This window comes from Eschscholzia californica, unplaced genomic scaffold (genome assembly GCF_041429995.1).
Source record: "Eschscholzia californica isolate CP2 unplaced genomic scaffold, dmEscCali1.0.p SCAF_2, whole genome shotgun sequence".
NCBI classification, from domain to species: Eukaryota; Viridiplantae; Streptophyta; class Magnoliopsida; order Ranunculales; family Papaveraceae; genus Eschscholzia; species Eschscholzia californica.
This window is the reverse complement of record NW_028238309.1, coordinates 9,358,646-9,381,911: the sequence shown is the minus strand read 5'-3', so window position 1 is coordinate 9,381,911 and position 23,266 is coordinate 9,358,646. Positions and strand designations below refer to the sequence as shown.

The 23,266-nt window shown below is 37.1% G+C and overlaps 1 protein-coding gene across 2 annotated transcripts; it reads left to right on the top strand.

The window, feature by feature from the left end:
• Positions 1 to 1,179: 1,179 nt before the first annotated feature.
• On the top strand, positions 1,180 to 16,715 carry LOC147556020 (binding protein). 2 transcript variants are annotated; one of them, XR_015235111.1, is made up of 34 exons: positions 1,180 to 1,658; positions 3,792 to 3,995; positions 4,112 to 4,293; positions 5,060 to 5,186; positions 5,292 to 5,510; positions 5,917 to 6,133; positions 6,236 to 6,381; positions 6,496 to 6,641; positions 6,979 to 7,128; positions 7,256 to 7,304; positions 7,383 to 7,574; positions 7,698 to 7,877; positions 8,563 to 8,717; positions 8,802 to 8,928; positions 9,018 to 9,167; positions 9,241 to 9,300; positions 9,467 to 9,603; positions 9,771 to 9,888; positions 10,022 to 10,156; positions 10,284 to 10,483; positions 11,089 to 11,245; positions 11,368 to 11,517; positions 12,127 to 12,207; positions 12,317 to 12,961; positions 13,065 to 13,169; positions 13,283 to 13,362; positions 13,960 to 14,011; positions 14,098 to 14,184; positions 14,279 to 14,313; positions 14,488 to 14,538; positions 14,615 to 14,721; positions 15,005 to 15,903; positions 16,327 to 16,443; positions 16,541 to 16,715. XR_015235111.1 is itself a non-coding variant. In XM_086663755.1 (33 exons), exons 1-33 carry the CDS (start codon positions 1,566 to 1,568, stop codon positions 16,369 to 16,371), a joined length of 5,481 nt encoding a protein of 1,826 aa, XP_086519881.1. In that variant the 5' UTR covers positions 1,180 to 1,565; the 3' UTR covers positions 16,372 to 16,715. The 2 variants fall into 2 exon arrangements, 1 of the variants encoding a protein (XP_086519881.1); XM_086663755.1 differs by having other exon boundaries at positions 16,327 to 16,715.
• Positions 16,716 to 23,266: the final 6,551 nt, after the last annotated feature.

Genomic DNA, 23,266 nt, shown 5'->3' with positions numbered 1-23,266 from the left:
GTCTAAAAATCCACAACTTACTTTCTCTCTCATAGAGTCTGGCTCTTTGATAAAGTGACGCTCTCTCACATAATCCGGCTTTCTCCCCCCTCATTCAAGTATTATCACGGTTTTACATTCAAGTACAAGACCTTAGCAAGTACTATTCACAGAGTGTACATAACCTTATCAGGTACAAGATCTTCTCAAGTACCGGACATTATCAAGTACAGGACCTTGAGGAAACAAGCATCTATTTTCTCTTTCCTGACAACACCGTGTGATCAGGGGTTCGACTACTTTATCAACAAGGGTTTGCTTATTTTATCTCTCTTAGAGGTCAGACCCTTAAAGCTTTATACATCACCCACGTGATTATCCAACAAGGTCAAAACCTGATTATCCAACAAGGTCAGACCCTTGAAGCTTTTCGCATCACCCACGTGATTATCTGCATACAAGGTCAGATCCTAAAACTTCCCACTTTATTTACGATACATACCCCCGAACAAGGCAAACCTCATCAGGGCTGCCTTATTGAAGGACAACCTCTTGAGGCTTTCTACTTTATCTATTTACAATACATACCCTTGAGCGTGGCAACCCTCATCAAGGTTGTCTTACCCACAAGACAGGTCTCATAGGTTGTGTCATAATCTCTCTCCAAACAAGTCAGTATACCCGTGGAGATCGAGCTCCAACCACTCTGCGAGCCGTGCCTAAACTCCGACCATTATCCAACCAACGATAACATTCCAAGGGTAACACTCACGTATTCATTACTTCTCTTGCAAGCTTACAGACTTGACCATCGGAGCCCCTTTAGGTCGATACCATCCCGGTGTCCCAGGGATCTCACGGTCACGTGTGTGTTTTGTCTCTTGTCACAGGTTAAGACCAAAGACGTCGTCGGTGCCCATAAAAATATTAAACAGGTGAAGGTTTGACTTCCGGTCAACGATCCGGTCCTCTTGACTTCTCGACCCGCGATTTCATACCCTCATACATACCAAAATAAAAATGGAAGAAGAAAAAGACGTTAAAGAGTAGTCGGGGTGCCAATCGAAACAAGAGAAAAAAAAATAGGGAGTGTCTAGAGAAAAGTGGTCCTAAAATAATTTTGGGTGTGCGTATAGCCGCACCCACGAGATTAACTAGTAGTTTGTTTAAGAAGCATATAAAGGACAATTTAGTAATTTTGAACATATTGAACCCCAAAATTGGAATCTAGTTTATCGAAACTCCTCAGCTAAACGAGAGTTCGGACAAAGGAAAGAGCGATCTGAAATATAAATAAAGCTCTACTTGTTAAGCATTTTGGTCTTCACTTCCAAACCAACCTAGAGATAGAAATTTTAGAGAGAGAAAGAGCGAAGAAATTCTAGTGAGAGAGAGAATGAGTTTTCTTCTTTAATTCCCTTTCCATAATTCGTTTTTGAGTTGTGTTTTCAGTTCTATAGGAACGAAAAAACCCCTAATTGTTTCGTTCCTTTCTCTCTAGAAAAAAGCTTAGATGAGATAACTCAGGACTAGTTTCAAGCAGCTTTATTATTGAAACTAGGTTTCAAGCAGCTTTGTCATTGAAAATGTCGCAAAAGGTTCTAAAACAGCTTAGGGAAGTTGGATCGAAGCTAGAAAATCCACCTACTTCAAAAGATGCGTTAATTAAGCTCTTAAAGGTTAGTTTTTTCTTGTTTGATTTTGTTTTGAGGAGTGAGCTTTTGAAACTATGTAAAATTTTTTTGTTCTCTGCTTTGTAATTTGTTATTGTAAGTGAATTTGGGGTGGTGGGGTGCACGAGGGGTTGGGTTTAATTGATGAGTTTTCGTGGAAATTTTGGTAAGTTAGGGTTTCGTTTAGGTGATGTCGGGGCATTTTAGTTGAGGTTCTAGTTTCTTGTTTGGTTATGGTTGAGACTTAAATGGTGGTTATTTTTCATTTTGGTTGATATATATCGTATTAGGTTTTTAGAGTTGGATAGTTTTCTTGGTTGGGTAGATGGACATATTGAAATAGGGGAATGAATTTCATCAATATTTCAAAATGGTAGAATTTGGAAATTTGGGAAAATATGTCTAGAAAATTTTGAATGTTGGTGCAGAACTAGAAAGATTGAGAAGAGTGGTTTCTTGGCTTCCTTTGCTGGATATATGATCCTTTGTATAAGTACTCTGTATAGGAAAACTTGTACTTGTGAAACAGAAAGACTAGCGATTGAACCCAAAGAAGAGATTTCAAGCAAAGGTCTTCCCGAAATGTTAAACTTGACACCCTAATAATGTTCCCTTGCGGAGAACCTAACTTGTAGACAATTCGTTTTTCTAATACAAAAACGACCTTTCCATTCTATAAACCAGAAATATTAGACTTAGCGACTGAAGAACAGGCCTTGACAACATCTTTCCTTTTAGAGTTGTTCAATAGGAATTTCAGAAAATGTCCATAGATTGGTCCAGAAGTATCAAAATAATTGTTTGCCCCTTTTGACGAAGTAGAAGCATTGCAAAGCAAGTTCTGATGTTCAGCTGGGTAATCGATTGGGAAGTAGTCTCAACTAATTGGGCTTCAAACTAGGAATATGGAACAATGTATAACTATTAGGACAGTATGCGTGTGAAGATTTCTGAACTTGCAATTTCTCTTCTAGAAGTGTTTTAGGCATGATGTCATTTATAATGCCACTTGTTAATCTAGTAGGAGTCATTTACCAGACGACAGTTTTTGACTCTCACCATCTAGTCATGGAGAAAGCCATTTGGGATTTCTTGTTACTAGGCGTTGGCCTTGGTAATCATGGTTTGGAGCAAGCTTTCTCCTAAAAGAATGAATTTTACAATTAGGGTACAGTTTCGTACCATCTCCGTATCCTGGATAATTTTACAAAACGAGGCTTGATGATAGTTAGCATATGCATTATCTGCGTGTATGCTTCGTGTCATTGTTGGCAAGATTTTACGGTTAGGAGATTCAATTTTCAATCCTTACAGAGCTCGTGGTGTCTGCCTAGGTGCTTAGAAGAAAATTCATTCGTTGGGGTAGAGTTAAGGTGGCAAATTAAGGAGATCACTTTGGAGGACTAACCCGATTCCATCCAGTGGAGCATTTGGAAATCGAGAAATAAGGCCACGTTTAAAACCAAGTGCATTGGCGCTGCCTCAGTGATTGACACGGTTCAAAGATCTCTATAACTACCTGAGTTTGTAAATTTGTAGCTAGGGCACTTTAGTGGAGTCGCTGTAATCCCTCTTTCTTTTATCTCCTTCTCTGTGGTGGTTTGCTGTGTTATTTGCAGCAGCCAGTTTTCTGCTTCGTCTCACAGTTCTGATCTCTAAGATAATTTTCTGCTTATTGATCCTTTTTTGGATCACTTTGTAACATTCTTTATTCTCTACAGATTTATTCATTGTTAGAAAAAAGTAATGAAAACGTAAAAGAAGATATGACTTCTCACTAGGTTCTTAAACCTATCCGGTACCATAAAACGGGTTGGCATTTTTGTCCTTGCTGAAACTGGATCTACCTCTGCTGAAAAGTTGGGCGTTCATTCACTTAGATCCCCAGTCAACTTCATTTATGATTTGTTTAGTGGGTCTGCAAAGATTTACTGAAGCTACTGAACCCTCACTTAGATCTTCAGTCAACTTCATTGTTAGTATGCTCTTACTAGCCTTAAGAGTTCACAGAATCCTTATTAGTCTAAAATGCCGATGTAATACATCTGTAGATTCCTAGAGGAATGACATGTTCAAAATTTTTCATGACTTAAAATTAACTATCTCACTATATGTATGACTTCCTTCTTGGATTTGTAGCAAGCTGCAAGTTGCCTTTCTGAGCTGGATCAGTCCCCATCACCGCTGATACTAGAGTCAATGCAACCTTGTATTAATGCAATTGTCAGGCCAGAACTGCTGAAGCATCTAGATAGGGATGTCAAGCTTCTTGTAGCAGCTTGCAATTGTGAGATAACCCGTATTACTGCACCAGAAGCTCCTTACAGTGATGATATTTTAAGGGTATATTTCTTCCTTGACACAGGTCAAATATACTTAAATATTTTTGTTGGAATGGCTGCCTTCTGTGTACCAAGCTCATAAAGAAACTTACTAAATTTGTGTGGGATACCTTGCAGGATATTTTTGTTTTGATTGTGGGCACCTTTGAAGGATTAAGTGAAATCAATGAGCCATCTTTTGCAAGGAGAGTTGTGATCTTGGAGACTCTTGCAAGATATAGGTCATGTGTTGTGATGTTGGATCTTGAATGCGATGATTTGGTGACTGAAATGTTCAGTACATTCTTTGCTGTTGCAAGGTACCCGTGATTATACTTTTCTTACTTGAAACTTTCAAGATTTCCTTCTATTAAGGATTTAATTCTTCATTTATATTAGGTCAAATGTATGAAAAGATTTGTCGCGAAATAATGAGTCCCTCCACATTGTTAGCTCTTATAGATGTTATACTTTGAAGTTAAAGATCTCCTGACATCTCCTAGACTCCTAGTGTCTCCTGCTTTCCTTTTTTTGTTTCTAGAGACACATATGAACTGTTAAAGTAATATAGGTGTTAGACAGTGTGAGCATATCTTGTGTAGTAATGCACTATTGCACTAATGCGCAATTGATTAGAGTGAAGCATACATCAAGCTAATATAGTGTTCTCCCTATGAAAATGCGGATGGAGTGTATAAGTCTAAGCTCTCTAAATTTATGTAGAAAGTAGTATGATTTGAGAGATACTACCTGGGATCTTGTAAATCTTGTATTTTTGTGTATTTGCCACACCTAAGGTGTCATTACCCTTCAGCAACACCAATAAAAAAGAATCTTCTTCTTGCACAATCAATGCCCTGTAACTGATTAAAAACCTTTAGGAACAGGTCCAGGTTTTCTTTTCATCCTATGTTGTGGTGCTTTTATACATATAGATAAGTTTGTATGTCAAGTGTATTAACTGTTTTTTTGTTGTGAACGTGTCATACCTATTCTAGTATTCTATTAGACAGTGGTCTGTCAGGGGTGTCTGTATGGTATTTTATATGGATTGTTTTCAATTTACTTGTTGGTTCGCATGTGCAGTGACGATCATCCAGAAAATGTTCTAACATCTATGCAAACAATTATGGTACTTCTTTTGGAAGAGAGTGAGGATGTTGCAGATAACATGATAATTACTATATTGTCGGTTCTAGGTCGGGGAAGAAGTGTAAGCCATTCTTCTCTCTGTGAACTTCTTTCACATGGTTTAAAATTGTCTCTTCTTCCGTGTAACATATTTAAGAAATCGAAAATGTGGAATTTGTGATTCTAGGATGTTTCTATGGCTGCAAGGAGGCTTGCTATGAATGTTATAGAGCAGTGTGCAGGAAAACTTGAACCTTACATAAAGCAATTGCTTATATCGTTAATGTCGGGAGATAACAGCTCTTCAAATAGTCAACTTGATTGTCATGAAGTTGTTTTTGACATTTATCGCTGTGCTCCTCAAATCCTCTCTGGAGTCATCCCCTACCTTACGGGAGAGCTTTTGGTAAGCACACAATACTAGTTTATCACATTTCCGACACTTGTATATAGATACTAATAAGTTGTTAGTGATACAGTTATGGTAGCTTCTTCTATTGATGTTCGTCAATTGTCTTTTTCGTTTGTTATACTCTTTAATGTTTTCATTTGACCATTATCTCGAAAACATCTGTCCGATTCCTTTTTTGTTCTCTTTTCAACTAACAATTGATGATTCACCAATCATCTGTACTAAATTTGTAAGAAGTCTAGCAAGTTCTCACTTCCAAATTTCAACGTCGGCCAACACAGAACATATGATTTTGATACTATCTGAAACAGCTTCTATTTCTGGTTAAAAGAGAATGCAGATATTTCTTTAGAAGAGGTTTAAGATGAATAAGTTCTGATCTCAAGCTTTCTTTGAACAGACAGATCAGTTAGATATTCGCCTGAAGGCGGTGAAGTTACTTGGTGATCTATTTGCTTTACCAGATTCTTGCATCTCTGATGCATTTCAGCCGTTATTCTCTGAGTTCTTGAAAAGGTTGACTGATAGAGTAGCTGAGGTTAGAATGTCTGTCGTCGAACACATGAGGAGTTGTTTGCTATCAAACCCTATGAGATTGGAAGCTCCTCAAATGATATGTATGGAGACTTACTGCTTATTTGTTTATATTGCATTTTCATTGTGTTTGAGAGGCTACATGTATCAACTCCTTCTGACCTTGAGATTGATGGACATTTCAGCTGCCCTCTGTGATCGGTTGTTAGACTATGATGAAAATGTCCGGAAACAAGTTGTTACTGCAGTCTGCGATGTGGCATGTCATAACTTGAAATCTGTCTCGGTTGAAAGTGCAAGACTTGTTGCAGAACGTCTACGAGACAAATCAGTATTTCTACTCTCTCTATCTGTTTATATATGTTTGTCTTTTCTGTATATGTGCATAGGATTCTTAATTATTGATTAACGTATATCTTTAATCTCTTTTTATCACGTTTCCCAGCTACTTGTTAAGAGATATACTATGGATCGGTTAGCTGAAATATACAGACTTCACTGCATGAATTGCTCTGATGGATCAATGAACTTCAGTGAATTTGATTGGATACCTGCAAAGATCATGCGATGCTTTTATGATAAAGATTTCAGGTAAGATAGAATTATTCTTTGGGAACAGCATTTTGGTGGATGGTAAATATTATTACTATTATTATTTTTTATGGTTATTATTATTATTATTATTATTATTATTATTATTATTATTATTGTTATTATGATTATTATTAGGTTTTTTGCACGTTTAGTATTTATGAAGTATTGTTGGAGAATACCGTTAGGCTTATGCTATTAGGATCATTTGCCTGTGTTTTATCAGCAAGGTCTTAAATGGTCTGTTTCAACCAACAAAGAATACAAAATGAAGTGGTAACAATTATAGTTTTCGAGAGATTCATGTCTTATCATTTGACATTCTTTGTTTTTGCAGATCAGAGGCAATTGAACTGGTTCTCTGTGGATCCTTGTTTTCTTCCGAGTACTCGACAAGGGATAAGGTAAAACATTGGGTCAAATTCTTTTCAGGATTTGACAAAGTTGAGGTTAAGGCTCTTGAGAAGATAATGGAGCAGAAGCAAAGGTTTGTGTTGAGGGATTGATCTTGACATCATGCAATTGATATAATGCACGGACTTCTTTCCTTTCAATTTTATTTTATTTGATAATTTTTGCACTGATTTTCAGGGGAATTTCCTCTTCGATTGCAGGTTACAGCAAGAAATGCAGAAGTATCTGTTACTTAGACAGATTTCTCAGGTTTGCAAGTATTGAAAATTAAACTGCCAAGGTTAATACCAATTTCGAGTCATGGAGTCTGATCTCATCAAACTGCAGGATGGAGATGCTCCTGAGCTTGAAAAGAAAACTACGCTTATCTTTCGCATAATGTCTCGCTGTTTTATTGATCACACAAAGGCGGAGGAGAGTTTCAGGATTCTCGATCAATTAAAAGATGATAATATATGGAAGATTTTGACAAGTCTTATTGATCCTAACACTAGCTTCCAGCAAGCTTGGGCTAGTCGGGTATTTTCTTTAGGCCCTTCTTTTAGGTTAAGTTTACTTAATAGAAAAGTCGGTATGGTATCCTTATCTAGGAAAGGTCATTTTTTGGGAGGTCTTAATGGGACTATCTTTTCCATATTGCAGGACGATTTGCTTAAGATCCTTGGCGAAAAACACGAACTTTATGATTTTCTTGGTACCCTCTCGGTGAAGTGCTCTTATTTACTCTTCAACAAAGAGGATGTGAAAGAAATTCTACTGGAGGCTACTACACAGATGTCTTCAGGAGATGCACTAATTCAATCATGCATGGATTTACTCGTGGTAAAAATAGTTTTCGTTTTCTCTTCATCTTTTTATATAGACGTCCTGACTGAGTCTGAGTAATTATTTGAATAGGTAATGTTCCTCGTATGTCGTGATGTATTTTGGTACCTCCCACACTAGGAGCCAGTACTTGCTAGTTTCTTGCACTCATTATCTGATCCACCTGATATCTTGATATGCACCCTTAGTTATGTATTTCTAAAATACCAATTTTCTCCACGTTCAGTTTCACCTTGTTGTCATAGGAAGTTGGAGATGTTAACATAGAAGTGAGTCAAGAGACCATAATTATGCAAAAGAAGAAAAATTGAAGGGTTGAACTCAGAGCTAGTTTCTTGAACTCAGACCATAATTATACATAAAGAAGAAGCTTCAATGACCTAAAGAATCAAATAGACCCATCCTTAGCTTCCAGTAGTGTTTGTGTGTTTCGTGATTCAACTCTGGTGTACATTCTTCATTTCCCTATCTGGATTATATAAGTATTTAAAAGTGTTAGCTTCTGAGTTTTCATGTTAGTACCGTATGGCCTGCATCTGTGGTCCATATTCTATCATATGCTTCTTGTAGCTAGTTTCTCTTGATTATAGAGTTTTGAAGCATGTTGGTTTAAGTTTGACTTTTGAGGGACATGTCCTTTCACGTTTTAAAATTTTGGAACCGAAACAATTTCATCTTTCAGATGCTTGCACGTTTCTCTCCATCACTGCTAAGTGGGACTGAGGAAGAGCTTGTAAATCTTCTTAAAGAGGACAATGAAATAATCAAAGAAGGTATTTTGCATGTTTTGGCCCGAGCTGGTGGTTCCCTCCGTGAACAACTGGCACTAACATCAAGGTGAGACCTTTATATTTATTCATACTAAGCTAAAGTTTCTTACATTAGGTAAGGTTAACATAATTATGTTTGTATTCATTGCAGTTCAGTAGATCTTATATTGGAGAGGTTGTGTTTGGAGGGTAGTCGAAGGCAGGCCAAGTATGCCATACATGCTCTAGCAGCAATCACGAAAGATGATGGGCTGAAATCACTCTCTGTTATATACAAGGTTTTCTTGATTAGTCTTTACTTAAGTTTATGTAACGATATTTCCGAGTTGGTAATTGCTTAAGCATATGCTTCTTAATGAACATGCAGAGGCTTGTTGATATGCTGGAGGAGAAGAAACATTTACCTGCTATACTACAGTCACTGGGATGCATTGCACAGACTGCAATGCCAGTTTTTGAAACTAGAGAGAGTGAAATCGTTGGGTTTATAAGAAGCAAAATTCTGGAGTGCAGTAATGTATGCTTACAACTTTGAAGACTATCCTGTCGTCCTTATTCATATTGTTCACTAACTAGATCTCTTACACCAGGGAGCAGATGATAATTCTAAAACCAGTTGGGATGAGAGAAGTGAACTTTGTTTATTGAAGGTCAGTCGTTTCTTGTAGTCAAACCTAAGATGAGATATTAGGTTTTGAGAATGTGTATGGAAGGGTATGGCCTGCGGGCCTGGTTATGTTCTAATATTTGCTTTTCCAACTATGTACCATGAAGTTATTTTAACACGCCAAAACACCATATGTTTGGGCGTTGCAGATTTATGGCATTAAGACATTGGTCAAGAGTTACTTGCCTGTTAAAGATGCACATCTGCGAGTTGGATTCGATGATCTCTTGGGAATTCTCAAAAATCTTCTTTGTTTTGGAGAGGTTTCAAAGGATATAGAGTCGAGGTAAACTTTTATTTAGTGAGGTTTCATACGTTTCTTTTTTTCTATACAACTGATCCGGTGCCTTAGTATTCTTTGATTGCTATATTCTTATGCTACTTATCTTGATTGTATATGGGCACAGTGAAGTATTTATTTATTTATTTATTTTCCTTTTTCTCCGTTTGCAGTGCTGTTGACAAGGCTCATATGAAACTTGCTTCAGCAAAAGCAGTTATCCGATTGTCCAAGCACTGGGATCATAAGATACCAGTTGATGTTTTCCACTTAACTCTAAGAACGTCTGAGGTCAACTTCTATCTTGCTAAATCTTTATGAGAAGTAATTTAAAACTTTTTGTTGTTCCCTTTCACCCAGAAGCCGTTTTAACATCTATTGAGATATTGAAAGGATGGTTGTCCTGTTATGTTGTGACACTCAGATTATCTTCCCGGAAGCTAAGAAATTATTTCTGGGAAAAGTACATCAATACATCAAAGATCGATTTCTAGACGCAAAATACGCTTGTGCCTTTCTACTCAATATCCCTGTATACAATGCGCCTGAGTTTAAAGAGGTTAGTGTACTGGACTTGGTCATGTATACCAATCTCAATCGCTCATAATAATATTTGTTATCTTCATGCGCATGAGAAAAGGTTTCTTGGTGATTGATATATCTATTATCTGATTTTGCTTTTGCAGGATAAACATAACTTAGCTGAAATTATTCAGATGTGTCAACAGGCGAGGGCACGCCAACTTCCTCTTCTCTGTGATGGAAATCCTCTCATGACTTATCCAGACTACATTCTTCCCTACTTAGTACATGCTACTGCACATCATTCTTCATGTCCTAACATTGATGAATGCTCCGATGTTGTAGAATATGAAACCATATACCGGTATAGTTGTTTTTTCTGTTATACATGTATATATATTACATATATTGCATGGTTATATTCTTGTACGGATGCTTCAGCGTTGTGACGGTCACACCTGTTACAACTTTTAGATATTTCTCGTCATTGCAAAGATGCATGAAGCTTACTACTTCTGAAACTCAGTTCCACATTTGTGTTATTCAGTCTGTTTCTGTTACTTGAGCCATAAAATGCTGCATTGCTATCATCCTGGAAGACCTTATGCAAACCTGAAATAGTGTGTAAGATATGCCGTTATTGCTGTACATAAAATGGTATAAAATCGGATGCGTGACATGCACTTGACAGTCATACATAATAGCAAGGAAAAAAAAAAGATAGTTGTGGTAGTCGTATTTTGCGAGTGATACATTATTGGTTGGGTAGCTATCAGTTTCAGTTCTTCCAGAGAGAACATAACAGAAAAGCCAACTGATTTTTGAGCTCTTATGAAACTGTTTTTATTTTTATTTCTTCTTTTCGGCATTCTTGTATGATCACCTGGTTGTTGTCAAATATGGCCGGTGAACAACATAAGGGACCCAAGCCACCATCGTAGCGGTGTATTTAGTTTTTCTTATTTGCAGGCAATTGTATCTCTATCTTTCTGAGATGGTGCATGGAGATGAAGATGTGAAATCAGAAGATGGTATGAAGAAGGTAAAGGAGAGCCTTTCTGCAACTGTTTCTATCTTTCGGAGTATCAAGTGCTCAGAAGACATAATTGATTCAAAGAAGTCAATAGTAAGAAACCTCTTTTCGTTTATGAGATTATTTCATTGTTGTGCTGTCAGTTACCTGATTAAGGTGTTCGTCAAGCTTTATAACCCTGCATTTTCTGAAAGGTTGTTTGTGATAAATCACAGAATTCACATGCAATATCGGACCTTGGACTTTCGATCGTCAAGCGACTTACTCAAACGAAGGATGAAGATTTGCCAGGATCAGCAATATCAGTTCCACTACCTTCAGCTATGTACAAACCATCTGAGAAGAGAGAAGAAACTAACTCTGTGGTGAGCACTCTGTTCCAATGTTTGAAAAAGCGATTGAAGCGGACGCATCGAGGCGTGCTTCGCTTCGATGCGTAACCCAACCGAATCGAGTCACACGCTTTGGCCATCAATTTCAACTCGTACGCCTTATAGTAATAGCAATATAGCATTGTTGTTTGATTTGTTTAAATTTGGTGTTAATTGTTAGTATGTCTGTATGTGTATGTGTTAGTAATAGACTAATAGTATGTGTATATGTGTAAATTTGTAATGTGTATGTGTTAGTATGTGTATTCTATATGTGTTTAAGTTATAAGTATAACAGTTACACTCTTTGAAGTTATTTTTCTATATATATATAAAACTACGTATTTTACGCATCGAGGCATACGCTTCGAGGCACCGCTTCGCTTTTTGAGAGCCCAACTCTTCGAGGCTCAAAAAGTGATAATGTATGACTGAAACATGCAATGAAGTCATTGCATGTTTTTTGCCTTGCCCAACTTTGTACTATACTCCCGTGGTAGAGGGTTCGGTGTGACTGTTGAACATAATTATATGCTTCCACTGCCTGTCTCTCTTTGCTTTATTTCCGTGCGTAAGTAAGTTATTTCCTATGGATCATTTCAGGTCAGTGAAGGGCATACGTGGTTGGCAGGTGATAGTGTATTGGCTCATTTTGAATCTTTCAAGTTGGAACCTGACGAGACGGTATCTTTCTAGCCATATTATGTATCCAGTCCCAAGTCTTCAGAAAATTGTGTTATGTTTCTCAAGTATTCTGCCATAATTATTTTCCATTTGACCTTGTTATTTTCAGGGTAGTAATGGGGCTGATTACGAATTGAAAGATACAGATAAAGACGGAAATGAAGTGCCTTTGCGGAAGATAATGAAAAGTTTGAAATTACAGGGAGCCAAGACAAAAAACACAAAGAACAAAAAAGGTAAACTTAAATCTGCTGGGAAAAAAGATCCAGAAAATGATGATGATATCTTGGGAATGGTAAGAGAAATTAATTTGGATAACATGGAAATAACTAAGAATTTAGAAGCGTCAAATGGTCATGAGCATCTTCTAGGTAAAGAAAAAAATGAAGAAGTGAAAAGTGATCAAATTAGTAAGTCCCGGAAAAGGACAAGGAGAAAAGCTAGTGAAACAAAAACTGTTGCAGTATCAAAGCGCAGAATATATTCTTCTGCCGAGGGTGTTAGCAAATCCCCTCGCTCAAGGAGTACTTCAAAGGGCTCTAGAAAAGCTTCAGGAGATAACATGGGAATAACCTCCTTGCAATTTTCCGAGACAGATGAAGAAGCTGAAACTGAGTCTGATAGCACTAATTTGCTGGTGTCCTGCTTGCCATCTCCTAAAGGCCTCTCATCAAAACGTAAACGCAAAGGCACCGGTAAGGGCTCGAATGATGTGGAACATATTATTGGTGAAGCTGGTGGCAGTGATTTGAAGGTGAGAATTTTCCTAGGTTAGACTGGTAAAGGTGTCCAAATCTTAGGATATCTAAGCTGTCGTTGGTTAGATGGGTTATAATTTCATTCTTCTATGCATGCAGAGGTCCAGTGGACTAGGAGCTAATAAAAGGAACTCAACCAGCAATTCCAAACCTGCCGCTGGTTCTAGCGTGAAGCGAAAAAGAAGTGTTGTAGGATTGGCCAAGGTTGTTCTCTCCCCTGATAATATATTTAGTTATTCATATTTTGTTTCCCGTAATCAAATTTGCAACTCTAATTCTTTCTTCCTTTTCTTGTTTTGCACGTTACATCTTTGCAGTGTTCACTGAAGGTTGGCGAAAATGACAGCTCAGACTTGGTAGGATGCAGAGTAAAAGTCTGGTGGCCTTTGGATAAGAAGTATGTGTTAAGTTTAATTTGCTTATTTAACTAGACTTTTGATTAGGGGATATATATATTATTCTTAACACAAAATATAGACATCAAGTATAACTTCTTGCTCTCTTAGATTGAGAGGAGAAGTAAAATACAAATTGGTGGCGCTCATAGAGATGTCATGTCTTGGTATCCCGAGTATCTTCTTAACTGTTTTCCAGTCTATTAATAGAGTTGATTTATATGTACATAACGAAGTTGATTATATTTGTTTTTGAGTTTAGTTAGAAAAATGAAGTTCCTACGAAAACATTTTTTTTTTCGTTTCAAGTGATCAACATTTGTTTGTGGTAAGTTGTCATGAATTGGCAGGGTAAAGCAAAAAGCAACTGAGTGTCTCTCACTCACACACACTCACACAGATACATATTTGTACATATGCATTCATTTCTGCCTGACTCTTCAACTTGGTTATTAACTTATTGCTCTCTTCTGGATAATGGCTAGTTAAAGGGTGTTTCTTGTGTTTCCTCTCCATTATTCCCTCTTAATAGGTCATCGCGTACCGTTTAAGTGGTAGTATTTGTTGCTTTATGTTTAGCCTCGCATTTATGTTGGCAGGTTTTATGAAGGTTTGGTCCAGTCTTATGAGCCAAGAAAGAAGAAACACGAGGTAATGTGCCTTTCTGCAAAATTTTTATATATTGATGAACTGTGCACCTTTTCTCTAACAATGAGTTGTGATGAATGTTTCTGAAGATATTGTATGATGATGGAGATGTGGAAGTTCTCCAGTTAGATAAGGAGCAGTGGGAGCTTGTGTCCGACGATCAACAGCGTAAGAAGGTAATCAAATTGTTTATATTATACTTCATGCTGTACTCAACTTAGAAAACATTTACAAGTTTCTGATATGTTCATTGGTTTTTATTTATTTCAGCGGCTAAAGTCACCAAAGACTCCCTCTTTGGCAATGTAAGTTCCACTTTGATGCATTTTTCCTTTCCCATTTTGCACCGATGACCTAAACTTAGAAATGGACAAGGCCAAATGCATTCTTTGGGCCTCTTACTAAATTAAAGAAAAGAACCAACCACTTGTGTTTTTTATTGAAAATGGTGTCCATCTTGGCTTTTGTTGACAATTCAGGTCAAATGAGCAGAAAAGAAGTACCAAATCGCCTAGTAGTACTGGGAAGAGGTATATTCTAAATCTGTATATCTAATGTCTGTAACAATTGTAATGCTGGTGTATAATTATACCAAGTCGGATTCAGGTTGTCAACTTCTGGAGTCAAGCAAAAGAGAACCCCCAGAAAAGTCGCGAGACAGAGAAAACTTGGTTCGTCGAAAAGTAAAGTCATTGACTCCGATAACAGTGATGGTGAGGATGCTGTTTTATCTGCATAATGACCTAACTAACTTGTACATTTCTTACACTTCAACTGTGAAAGCAATTAACGATGATAAAATAAATCCATCTGGGTATCGTCTACAAGGTTATCGCTTCGAACTTCCGACTGGTTTTTGTCAATCTTCATGAAATTGTTGGTGCTTTGTCGTGCAAATCAAATGGATGGGTTTTACTTGTTCTACATTTAAAGCTTCAGAAAAAACGAATTTGGAGCGTAATTCATTCCCTTGTTTTCTGTGTAATTCTCTTCCAGGTGATTCTGAGAAGCATGCAGAAGGTTCTGAAAAGAGCCATACATCGTCAGAAGAAAGCGACAGGGAAGAGAACTCAGATCCTGGCGAGAACCGAAAGGAAGTTAAAAAGAAGAGCCCAACAAAAGCAAAAGAATCCGATGATGAGAAATCAAATTCTGAACGCACAAGGGAAGAAGAACAGAAGAGCTCAACTGAAGCTGAGGAGTTCGAGAAAGATGAGAAGTCAGATACTGAAGAGAGAATGGTTGAAGAAGCTCAGAAGAGCTCAACAGAAGATGAGTCTGATGAAGAAGTGAAATCAGACACTGAGGAGAGAAGGGTAGAAAAAAAAGGGAAGAGCTCAATAGGAGCAGAGGAATCCGACAAAGAAGAGAAATCAGATTCTGAGAAGTCAAAGGAGGAAGAAACACAGAAAAACTCAACTGAAGCTGCGGAGTCCGACAAAGAAGAGGACTCAGATCCTGAGAAGTCAAAGGAGGACGGAACACGAAATAACCCAACAGAAGCTGAGAGGTCTGAGAAAGAAGAGGAAGTAGATTCTGAAGTGAAAGGGGTAGAAGAAATCCAGAAGAGCCCATCAAATGCAGGAGACACTGGCATAGAGGAGAAATCAGAATCTCAGAACAGTAAGGAAGAAAATACAGAGAAAAGCCCCGCACTTTCAGAAGGATCTGACAAAGCGGAGGAACCAGACTCTCCAGTTAGTATGGAGGATAAAGAGAAGACCCCCGCATCTTCGGGCGACTCCGGCAAAGAGGAGAAACCAGAGTCTCCAAGTAGTATGGAAGAAGACACGGTGAACAGTCCAGCAGCTTCAGGAGAATCTGACAAAGAGGAAAAGTCGGCTTCTTCCAAATCTGACTCTGCTACTTCTGGAGACTCCGAAGACGAGCCTCTGGTACGTAACTTAAACCCTTCCCATTATATATGAATGTGTCACCAAATTATTGTCTACTGCATTACCCATTTGGGAAGGACGATCTGAGCACATCATTTTCATAGCAAAACGGAGCTATAAAAGTTCTCAGCTCATAAGTTGGTTGAATCTTTACTATATTACCAACTAACAACAAAAGTCTTAGAACTGTAGTATTTGTGCTGAAGATCAACACTTAGATCATCTCCATGTTTTGCACTTGTCCTCACACTGTTCATATGCTCCCATTTTTAATAAGATTATGGCTAGAAGCATACATGTACTGTAATGTGCTTCGCCATGGCCAAGCATGGTGTAAACATCTATCTCCTTACTAATGTATGTGAAAGAGTGAAGTTCTCTCCTCTACTCTAGATAATAACTTAAATCGGTTGCTGAATGCAGAGTGTGTGGAAGAAGAAGGTATCGAAAAGCAGTTTAAAGCCTTGACTTCGTTTCAAGATACAAATTCTCGGATTCATGTCAGCACACTTACAGTTTCAGCATGGTTTAGCTTATAAGGTGAGATTATGTTTTAATTTAATTATGTAAAACACAGAATTACGGGTAGCCACGCATATGTTTTGCACAATCTGTAACATAATTATCAAATCTCCAGGTGTTTCGTTCCTGTACCTGACCAACTTTAGGATGTCCTACGTAGTAAACTATTTTGGAAGGATAGGGTTTTATGTCAACTTTGCTTGTTCTTAGGATATTTTGTATGTAACATTATTTTCCCAAGGGATCTTGATCTGTCTTTAAAAGTTTAAAGCATGGGTACTTGGGTTTTAGATGCTCGAATTGAAATTTCGATTATTTTTATTAGTGTTATGACACATGATCATAGACAGTACACTTGTCAGTATGAAGAAGTGGTTTTTGAAGAGCTTAGATGTTTTATGGCTGTGTTTATTTTTTTATTTCTCCGTGATTGGTTTCTCACTCTCTTTCTAGGTTGAGTTCATCAGCCTATGATTGTCTGTGGTCCGAACTTTCATTATTTGTTCACGCAAATGAGTGGCCATCATGGATCAATTCCTTGAGAGGAAGTAGAGCTCAGGATGTTAGGGTTTAGTGCGATCTCTCAAAATATAATCTGGTTAAAAGCCTCCTAGTTTTTCAGTTTATTACCCGGCAGCGGCGCCAAAAACTTGATGGGCCTAAAAGATCACCGCCCGCAAGTATACGGGCGTCAAGTAATAATTCCGGTAAGACCGGGTCGATCTGCAGGGACTAAATGAAACCTATTCTAAGATTTAGAAGTAAGACGTTTTCTTTTGAAATTGATTTTGTTTTGGAAAATTAAAATAACAAACAAAACAGTAAAGTGAGAGAATTGATGGGGGAGAGGTCTAGAGATCAGAATCCACCTAAAACAATCATAAATGATTTAACTCTTTTCTAACATTCTAAGATTTAGAAGTAAGACGTTTTCTTTTGAAATTGATTTTGTTTTGGAAAATTAAAATAACAAACAAAACAGTAAAGTGAGAGAATTGATGGGGGAGAGGTCTAGAGATCAGAATCCACCTAAAACAATCATAAATGATTTAACTCTTTTCTAACATGATTCTATAACCTTATAACTCAATATCTAGAAAAATAACCTTTTCTGAAACATCGGAAAATCAAACCTTTTAAACAAATATACTCGAAATGAACTACACTAGATTGAAGTCCTAAATAATCCTATCCCAACTATCGTTTATCAAATTAACAGGTATAAACCATCAAAGAAACGTAATTCTAAGTATGACTTATCAAGCTCTATAAGTATAAGCGATGAAGTTACTAGACTGATTCGATCAAATCAACTAAACATAGTTAAACAATGATGCACGTTGGTGAGAATCATGACAAGAAAAAGATAAGAATATTTACTCATATCCTAAGATTCATCTTCACTCCAGAAAAAGAAAACTTCTCTCCTCATGTTTATTGAAGAAATCATAAACATTTACATGAAATAAAAATTATAGCATTGAAGCACAAAGAGAAAGAACAGAGAGATGATTTCTCTGTCAAGAAATTTCAGATCTCTCTCAAGATTTCTGAAAATCTTCTCTTCAATCATTCTTAAAATTCAGTCACATCTCTATAACAATATCAATCAAGCTCCTTTCAATCATCCTTTCTCTGTTTAGAGAGATAATAGAAGTTAAACCTTGTCTGATTTCTTTATAGAAAATCTGGTTTATCTTTCTCTCTCTAGAATATCTTTTCATCTTTCCTCCTCTTGAAAAAATCTTGTTATTCTTCAATCACATAATACAATCTCTCAATCTTCTTCAATATCTCTCTTTCTATAATACCTCAGAAGATCATCATCCCCTCTCTCTCTCTAATCTTTCTCTTTTTCAAAATCTCTTTCCTTGTCTGGTTTAGAGAACAAATATTAGGTTTAAAGACTAAAAGAGGAAGGAAATCCACATACATAATATGGGAGCCATTGAGGCCTTGTTTTCCTTCACATTCATTTATCGAATAACAAACAGAACGCCATTCTCTTTCTCTCTCTCTCTCCTGCGAGCTCTAAGGCAAAAAGAGTATGTCTTTCTACAATCTCCCCATGATTTATAGTATTTTATTTGATTACTTTCATAACTAATCTTTTTGTTGATTAAATCAGTGACGGTGGGATCGTTGATGTTTAAAGTTTGTGCTTTTAATGACATGAAATTTTAATGATTTTTTCATAGCAGGATACTACGAAGCTGCTGCTACTGGGAATCATCATCAGCAGGATGAAAGTTTCTGAATTTAATCTCAACAAGGAGGTTGGAAGGTTTATCAGACTGGTACATGATCCTTCTTACCTGATTTATAATAACAATGATTTGATATGTGAGATACTAACCAGACTCCCTGTCAAATCCCTTTTCCGTTTCAAGAGTGTTTCTAAGCATTGGTGTTTCACAATTCAGCATGATAAACACTTTATTCATTCACACTTTACCCTTTCTAAAACACGCTCTCCCACCCGTATATTGATTGTTGTTCCTGCACCAAGTGAGACAAACAGCTATGCACAATTGGGTTATGACATCGACACTTGCCCTGAACAGGAATACGACGATGATTGCTTTGAATATGATGATGAAACAGTAGACATTTGGCCTTACGAGGAGTACCATGTTACAGCTGACTTGTTGTTTGAAGGCGAAAGCCGCACAAAAGTTGTGGTTGACACTGTAAGGGAGATTGACTCTTCAGGTTACAATAGTGTTACGAAACCTGTAAATGGTTTAATCTGTCTCATTGACTCTCAAGTTGATTATGTTGTTCGTATATACAATTTAAGTACCGGAGAAATATCACCACGGTTTGGATCATCATTGTTAGACGAAAAAGTAATTGTTAATGGCGTACCTACACGTAGGTTGTATTACACCGCATTAGTAGATTTCAAATACGAGTTTGGTTTTGATCCTGTCACTAATGAACACAAAGTACTCTGTGTGTGGAAGATATGCTCATCTGATTTTGAAGAACCCAGGTCTACTATTTGTGAGGTTTTGACCTTTAGAGGGTGCCAAGGTAATAATAATACGTCTTGGAGAAGGATCAACGAGATTCCACCTTGTGACTTATTGGGTGATTCTGTTTATGTGAATGGTGTTATTTATTTCAGCACTGCTTATCTTACCTGTGCCGAATTTGAAATTGAATGGCGTCCGATATGCTTAGTGGCATTTGATGTAGGAAGCGAGAAGTTCAGAGCAATCGCACTCCCTGATTTCATCCTTGATCAGTGTCTAGATAACTGCGGCTGCCTAGCACCTTTCAATATCCGTCCATATTATAGTAATAATTATCAACAGGTTCAACTATTAGAAGTGGATGGGTGTTTAGCCATGTTAATAAGAATCAAAGATTGTGTGTTCAACATGTACATATATGAAGATGATTACAAAGAGGTGTCTACTGATAGTAGTAGTAGTAGCAATTCTTCACGCAACAACGGAAGATGGAGTCAAATGAGTAGTACCACATTGCCTTGGAATTTGGGTGCGGATGATTGGGTTTACTTTCATACTTTCGTTGGATCAGATGACAAGATTATATTAACCCACTCTGAGCGATGGAATGGTGAAGAAAAGAATTGTGTGTATTTTTATTGTTACAATTGGAAGACGGGTACTTGGACAGAGTTTGACGTAAATGGATCACTTCCCTCCTCAATTCCACATATCCCTTCTCGCAATTTCTTTACTACTTTCTCGGAGAACCTTTTGCCCCTTAACAATCACAATGCTCTTTCTCCTAGTAGCTGATGGATTAGCTTCACTCTCTCTCTCTCTCTCTCTCGAAAAGTAAGTTGCCTTCTTAGTTTGTACCCTATGGTTATACTAGTACTTGGTTAAGTTTATTGAAGGGGAAAATTTGAGTAGTAGATGTAAGGATTGGTATTTTATTTGTCACTATGATCTCTAGTTACTGCTTTGTGGTTGAAGGTTGATGAATATTAACTATGAAACTTTTTCAGATGTATAACTCAGACCCATCCCCTGTCTTAAGTTACTACCAACATTGATATATGTATGTATGTCTATCTCTCTCTTTCACCTTCTGTTTCTATGCCTTTGAGAAGAGGTACTTTGTTCTGCTCGGCTAATTTCCTACATATTTAATTGCTGCTTCTCTCGATATAAAAAATCGAAATTGGTAATGGAGATAAAAAAAAATGTGATATTGTTATATATAGTCCCATGCTATGGAGGTCTACAAGTTTTATCATAAACAAACCCACATTTCTGGCATTATGAATTGAGAGTTATAGTATTTATAAGGCAGATCTGATAGTATATTCGGCCCGTTGGCCTGAATTCCGAACAGGGTACGTGGCTGGGACAAATTTAGAGAGAAAGTTTTAAACTGATGTGTTCAGTAACTTTGCTATACCTAGGGTTTGTTAGCAAGTATTCTGCAACTTGGATTACTTACCGTAGTCCTTATGATTTTCGGTATTACATTGAAGGTTTTGACATAGACACATATGGTGAAACAACTTGTTGGGTTTCTTGAATTAGGGTTTACCCTCTCATGGATAAAATGAAACTCAACACAATTTGTACAGTGGTTTGTAACTGAGTTGATAAACCTTTAGGCTATAGATGTTAATCATGAAACAAAGAAGTTATGTCAAGCTAGAGATGTTATAGCATCCAATTCTCCACACCTAATTCGAGAAGAAAAAAAAAATTGTTAAAGAGAAGAAAATGACATACAGTTTTGAAGTTTATTCGAAAGTAAACAAATGATGTTATCATGAAACCAATTCTCATACAGTTTCTAGAAAGAGCAACAACTACCACTAACCTGCATGGTCGCCGCGAACAATAGCCGTTGGTGAAACAGGCTCTCAACAAGAAAAAGAGGTCTATAACTATGGTTCGAACTATAGTAGATAAACTCCCATGTGTTGTCTCGAAAGTTGTAAGCACCAATCCGACCACCAACATGAACTATATAAACCTCATCCTTGAGAGTTTCTCGAATATTTCCACATCTAGAAAGGACAGAGCTTCCACATAAGGTTCCAGGAGAACCAATTGGCACAGTAGGGATAGTAAAAACTGCGGACCAGGTGCCTGTATGGTTCATCGAAGAGACATAAAACCCGGTCTCACTATAGCAATATATAGAGAGGTACCCATATAGATTTGCTAAACCCAAGAAACCCGTGTAAGAATCTTCAAAAAAGCTTGGTACTTTCTTTAGCTTTATATTTTCCTCCCCTATATCGAAAGACAAGATCGTAATGTTTATTTTGTCATCAAGCATATCTCTCCTTCTTTATCATCATCAGCAGTACCAGTTATTACTAGCCAATTCAAAGAGTCCAGCACACTTACTGCTCTGTCACATCCGTACGGTTGTTCACTACCATAGATAGTCGATTGATCAATAGGATCACCACCTACCTGTCTCCATGTTTCAGTTCCAACGGTATTTACTCTTGCCTCAAGCCCACCTTCTGAGGTCTCAAAATCCTAACCACTTTGTACTTGTTTGTTGGGGGGTGATATCCAAGTCCCCCAATTTCTTCTCTTCTCTTTCTCCACCACCACCATGACAACCAACCCATCTTTCCCTTTCTCTTTTTCTCCAGAATATGGAGAAGGTGTTTCGCCTTCACAGATAACATCATCGATGACATTGAAAAAGATAAAGTTGTGAAGAGAAAAAGATGAGAGTTCTTGACAAATGTTTTCAACAGGATACTCTATGTCTGTTGCAGATGAAGTCGATGGGAGAAATGAAGTGGAGGAGAGAGAAATGAAGTGGATGAGTAAGAAAAATAAAATATTAGGATTTTAAAATAATAATAGAACTTAAAAGACAAGTAAGCTAAGGGAAAAATTGAAAAGTGAGATATAACTAAAGGCTAAAATGACTAACAGTTGCAATTGGAATTAAAGACCACTAATCGGTCACAAATGGGAGGCCAAAAAAGAAATGGTTCAATAAAATATGACGAAGGCAACTTTTTTTTTGATAAATAATGAAATTAAAATAATTAGGCTTCGTTATAGTATTTATAATAGATTTTAAGTCTTATGTGCTATGGTCAGGTATCCGGGTAACAGAAGCCCTTCCCTATTTACTGTTTGGGTCGGACTGTAAATCGAATATCCAAGCCCCACTTGAGATTGAGACTATGGCCTTTGTACACGGCAGAAGTCGGGCAGGAGTTTATACAACTTTTTCTTATAATTTCCTACTTTGTTACAAGATAATGTATAGGTCAAGGTCAAGGTCAACTGTGGTCAACAACAGTTATAAAGAGTGAAATATTGTCAAAATCGTGATTTAAATGGTCAATTATGATCAAAATGTTATTTAATAGGTCAACTGTAGTCTAAAAATATTCTAAATGGTCATATCAATGTTTCAAAGGGTCAAATCAATCTGTGTGAGATATTTTAATAGGATAAAATAAAGGAAAATGATTTGGGGACTCCGTAAACTATACTCCCAAGTGTACTCCCCTTACATAGGAAAGCTATTTTGGCCTTTTAATCGGACAACAACTCTGAAAAGACCAAGAGTTGTTTCTTGGCATACTACATGTTATAACTATATATATTATACATAACGTAGCGACGTATTGTATATGAGATATGACATATCATAATACTTTATACATAATATCAACAAAAAAAACTTTCTAATCGGGTCAAACTTTCCGAACAAAGTCAAATCCCAACCTAGTTTGGGACTAACATGTCAGTCTGGCCCATCTAGGTGGTTGGCTGACCCACCCCGATAAACACCACTAATTTGTAAGAGAAACGTTAATCGTAAATAAATACTTACAACAAGTGACCATATTTACCGA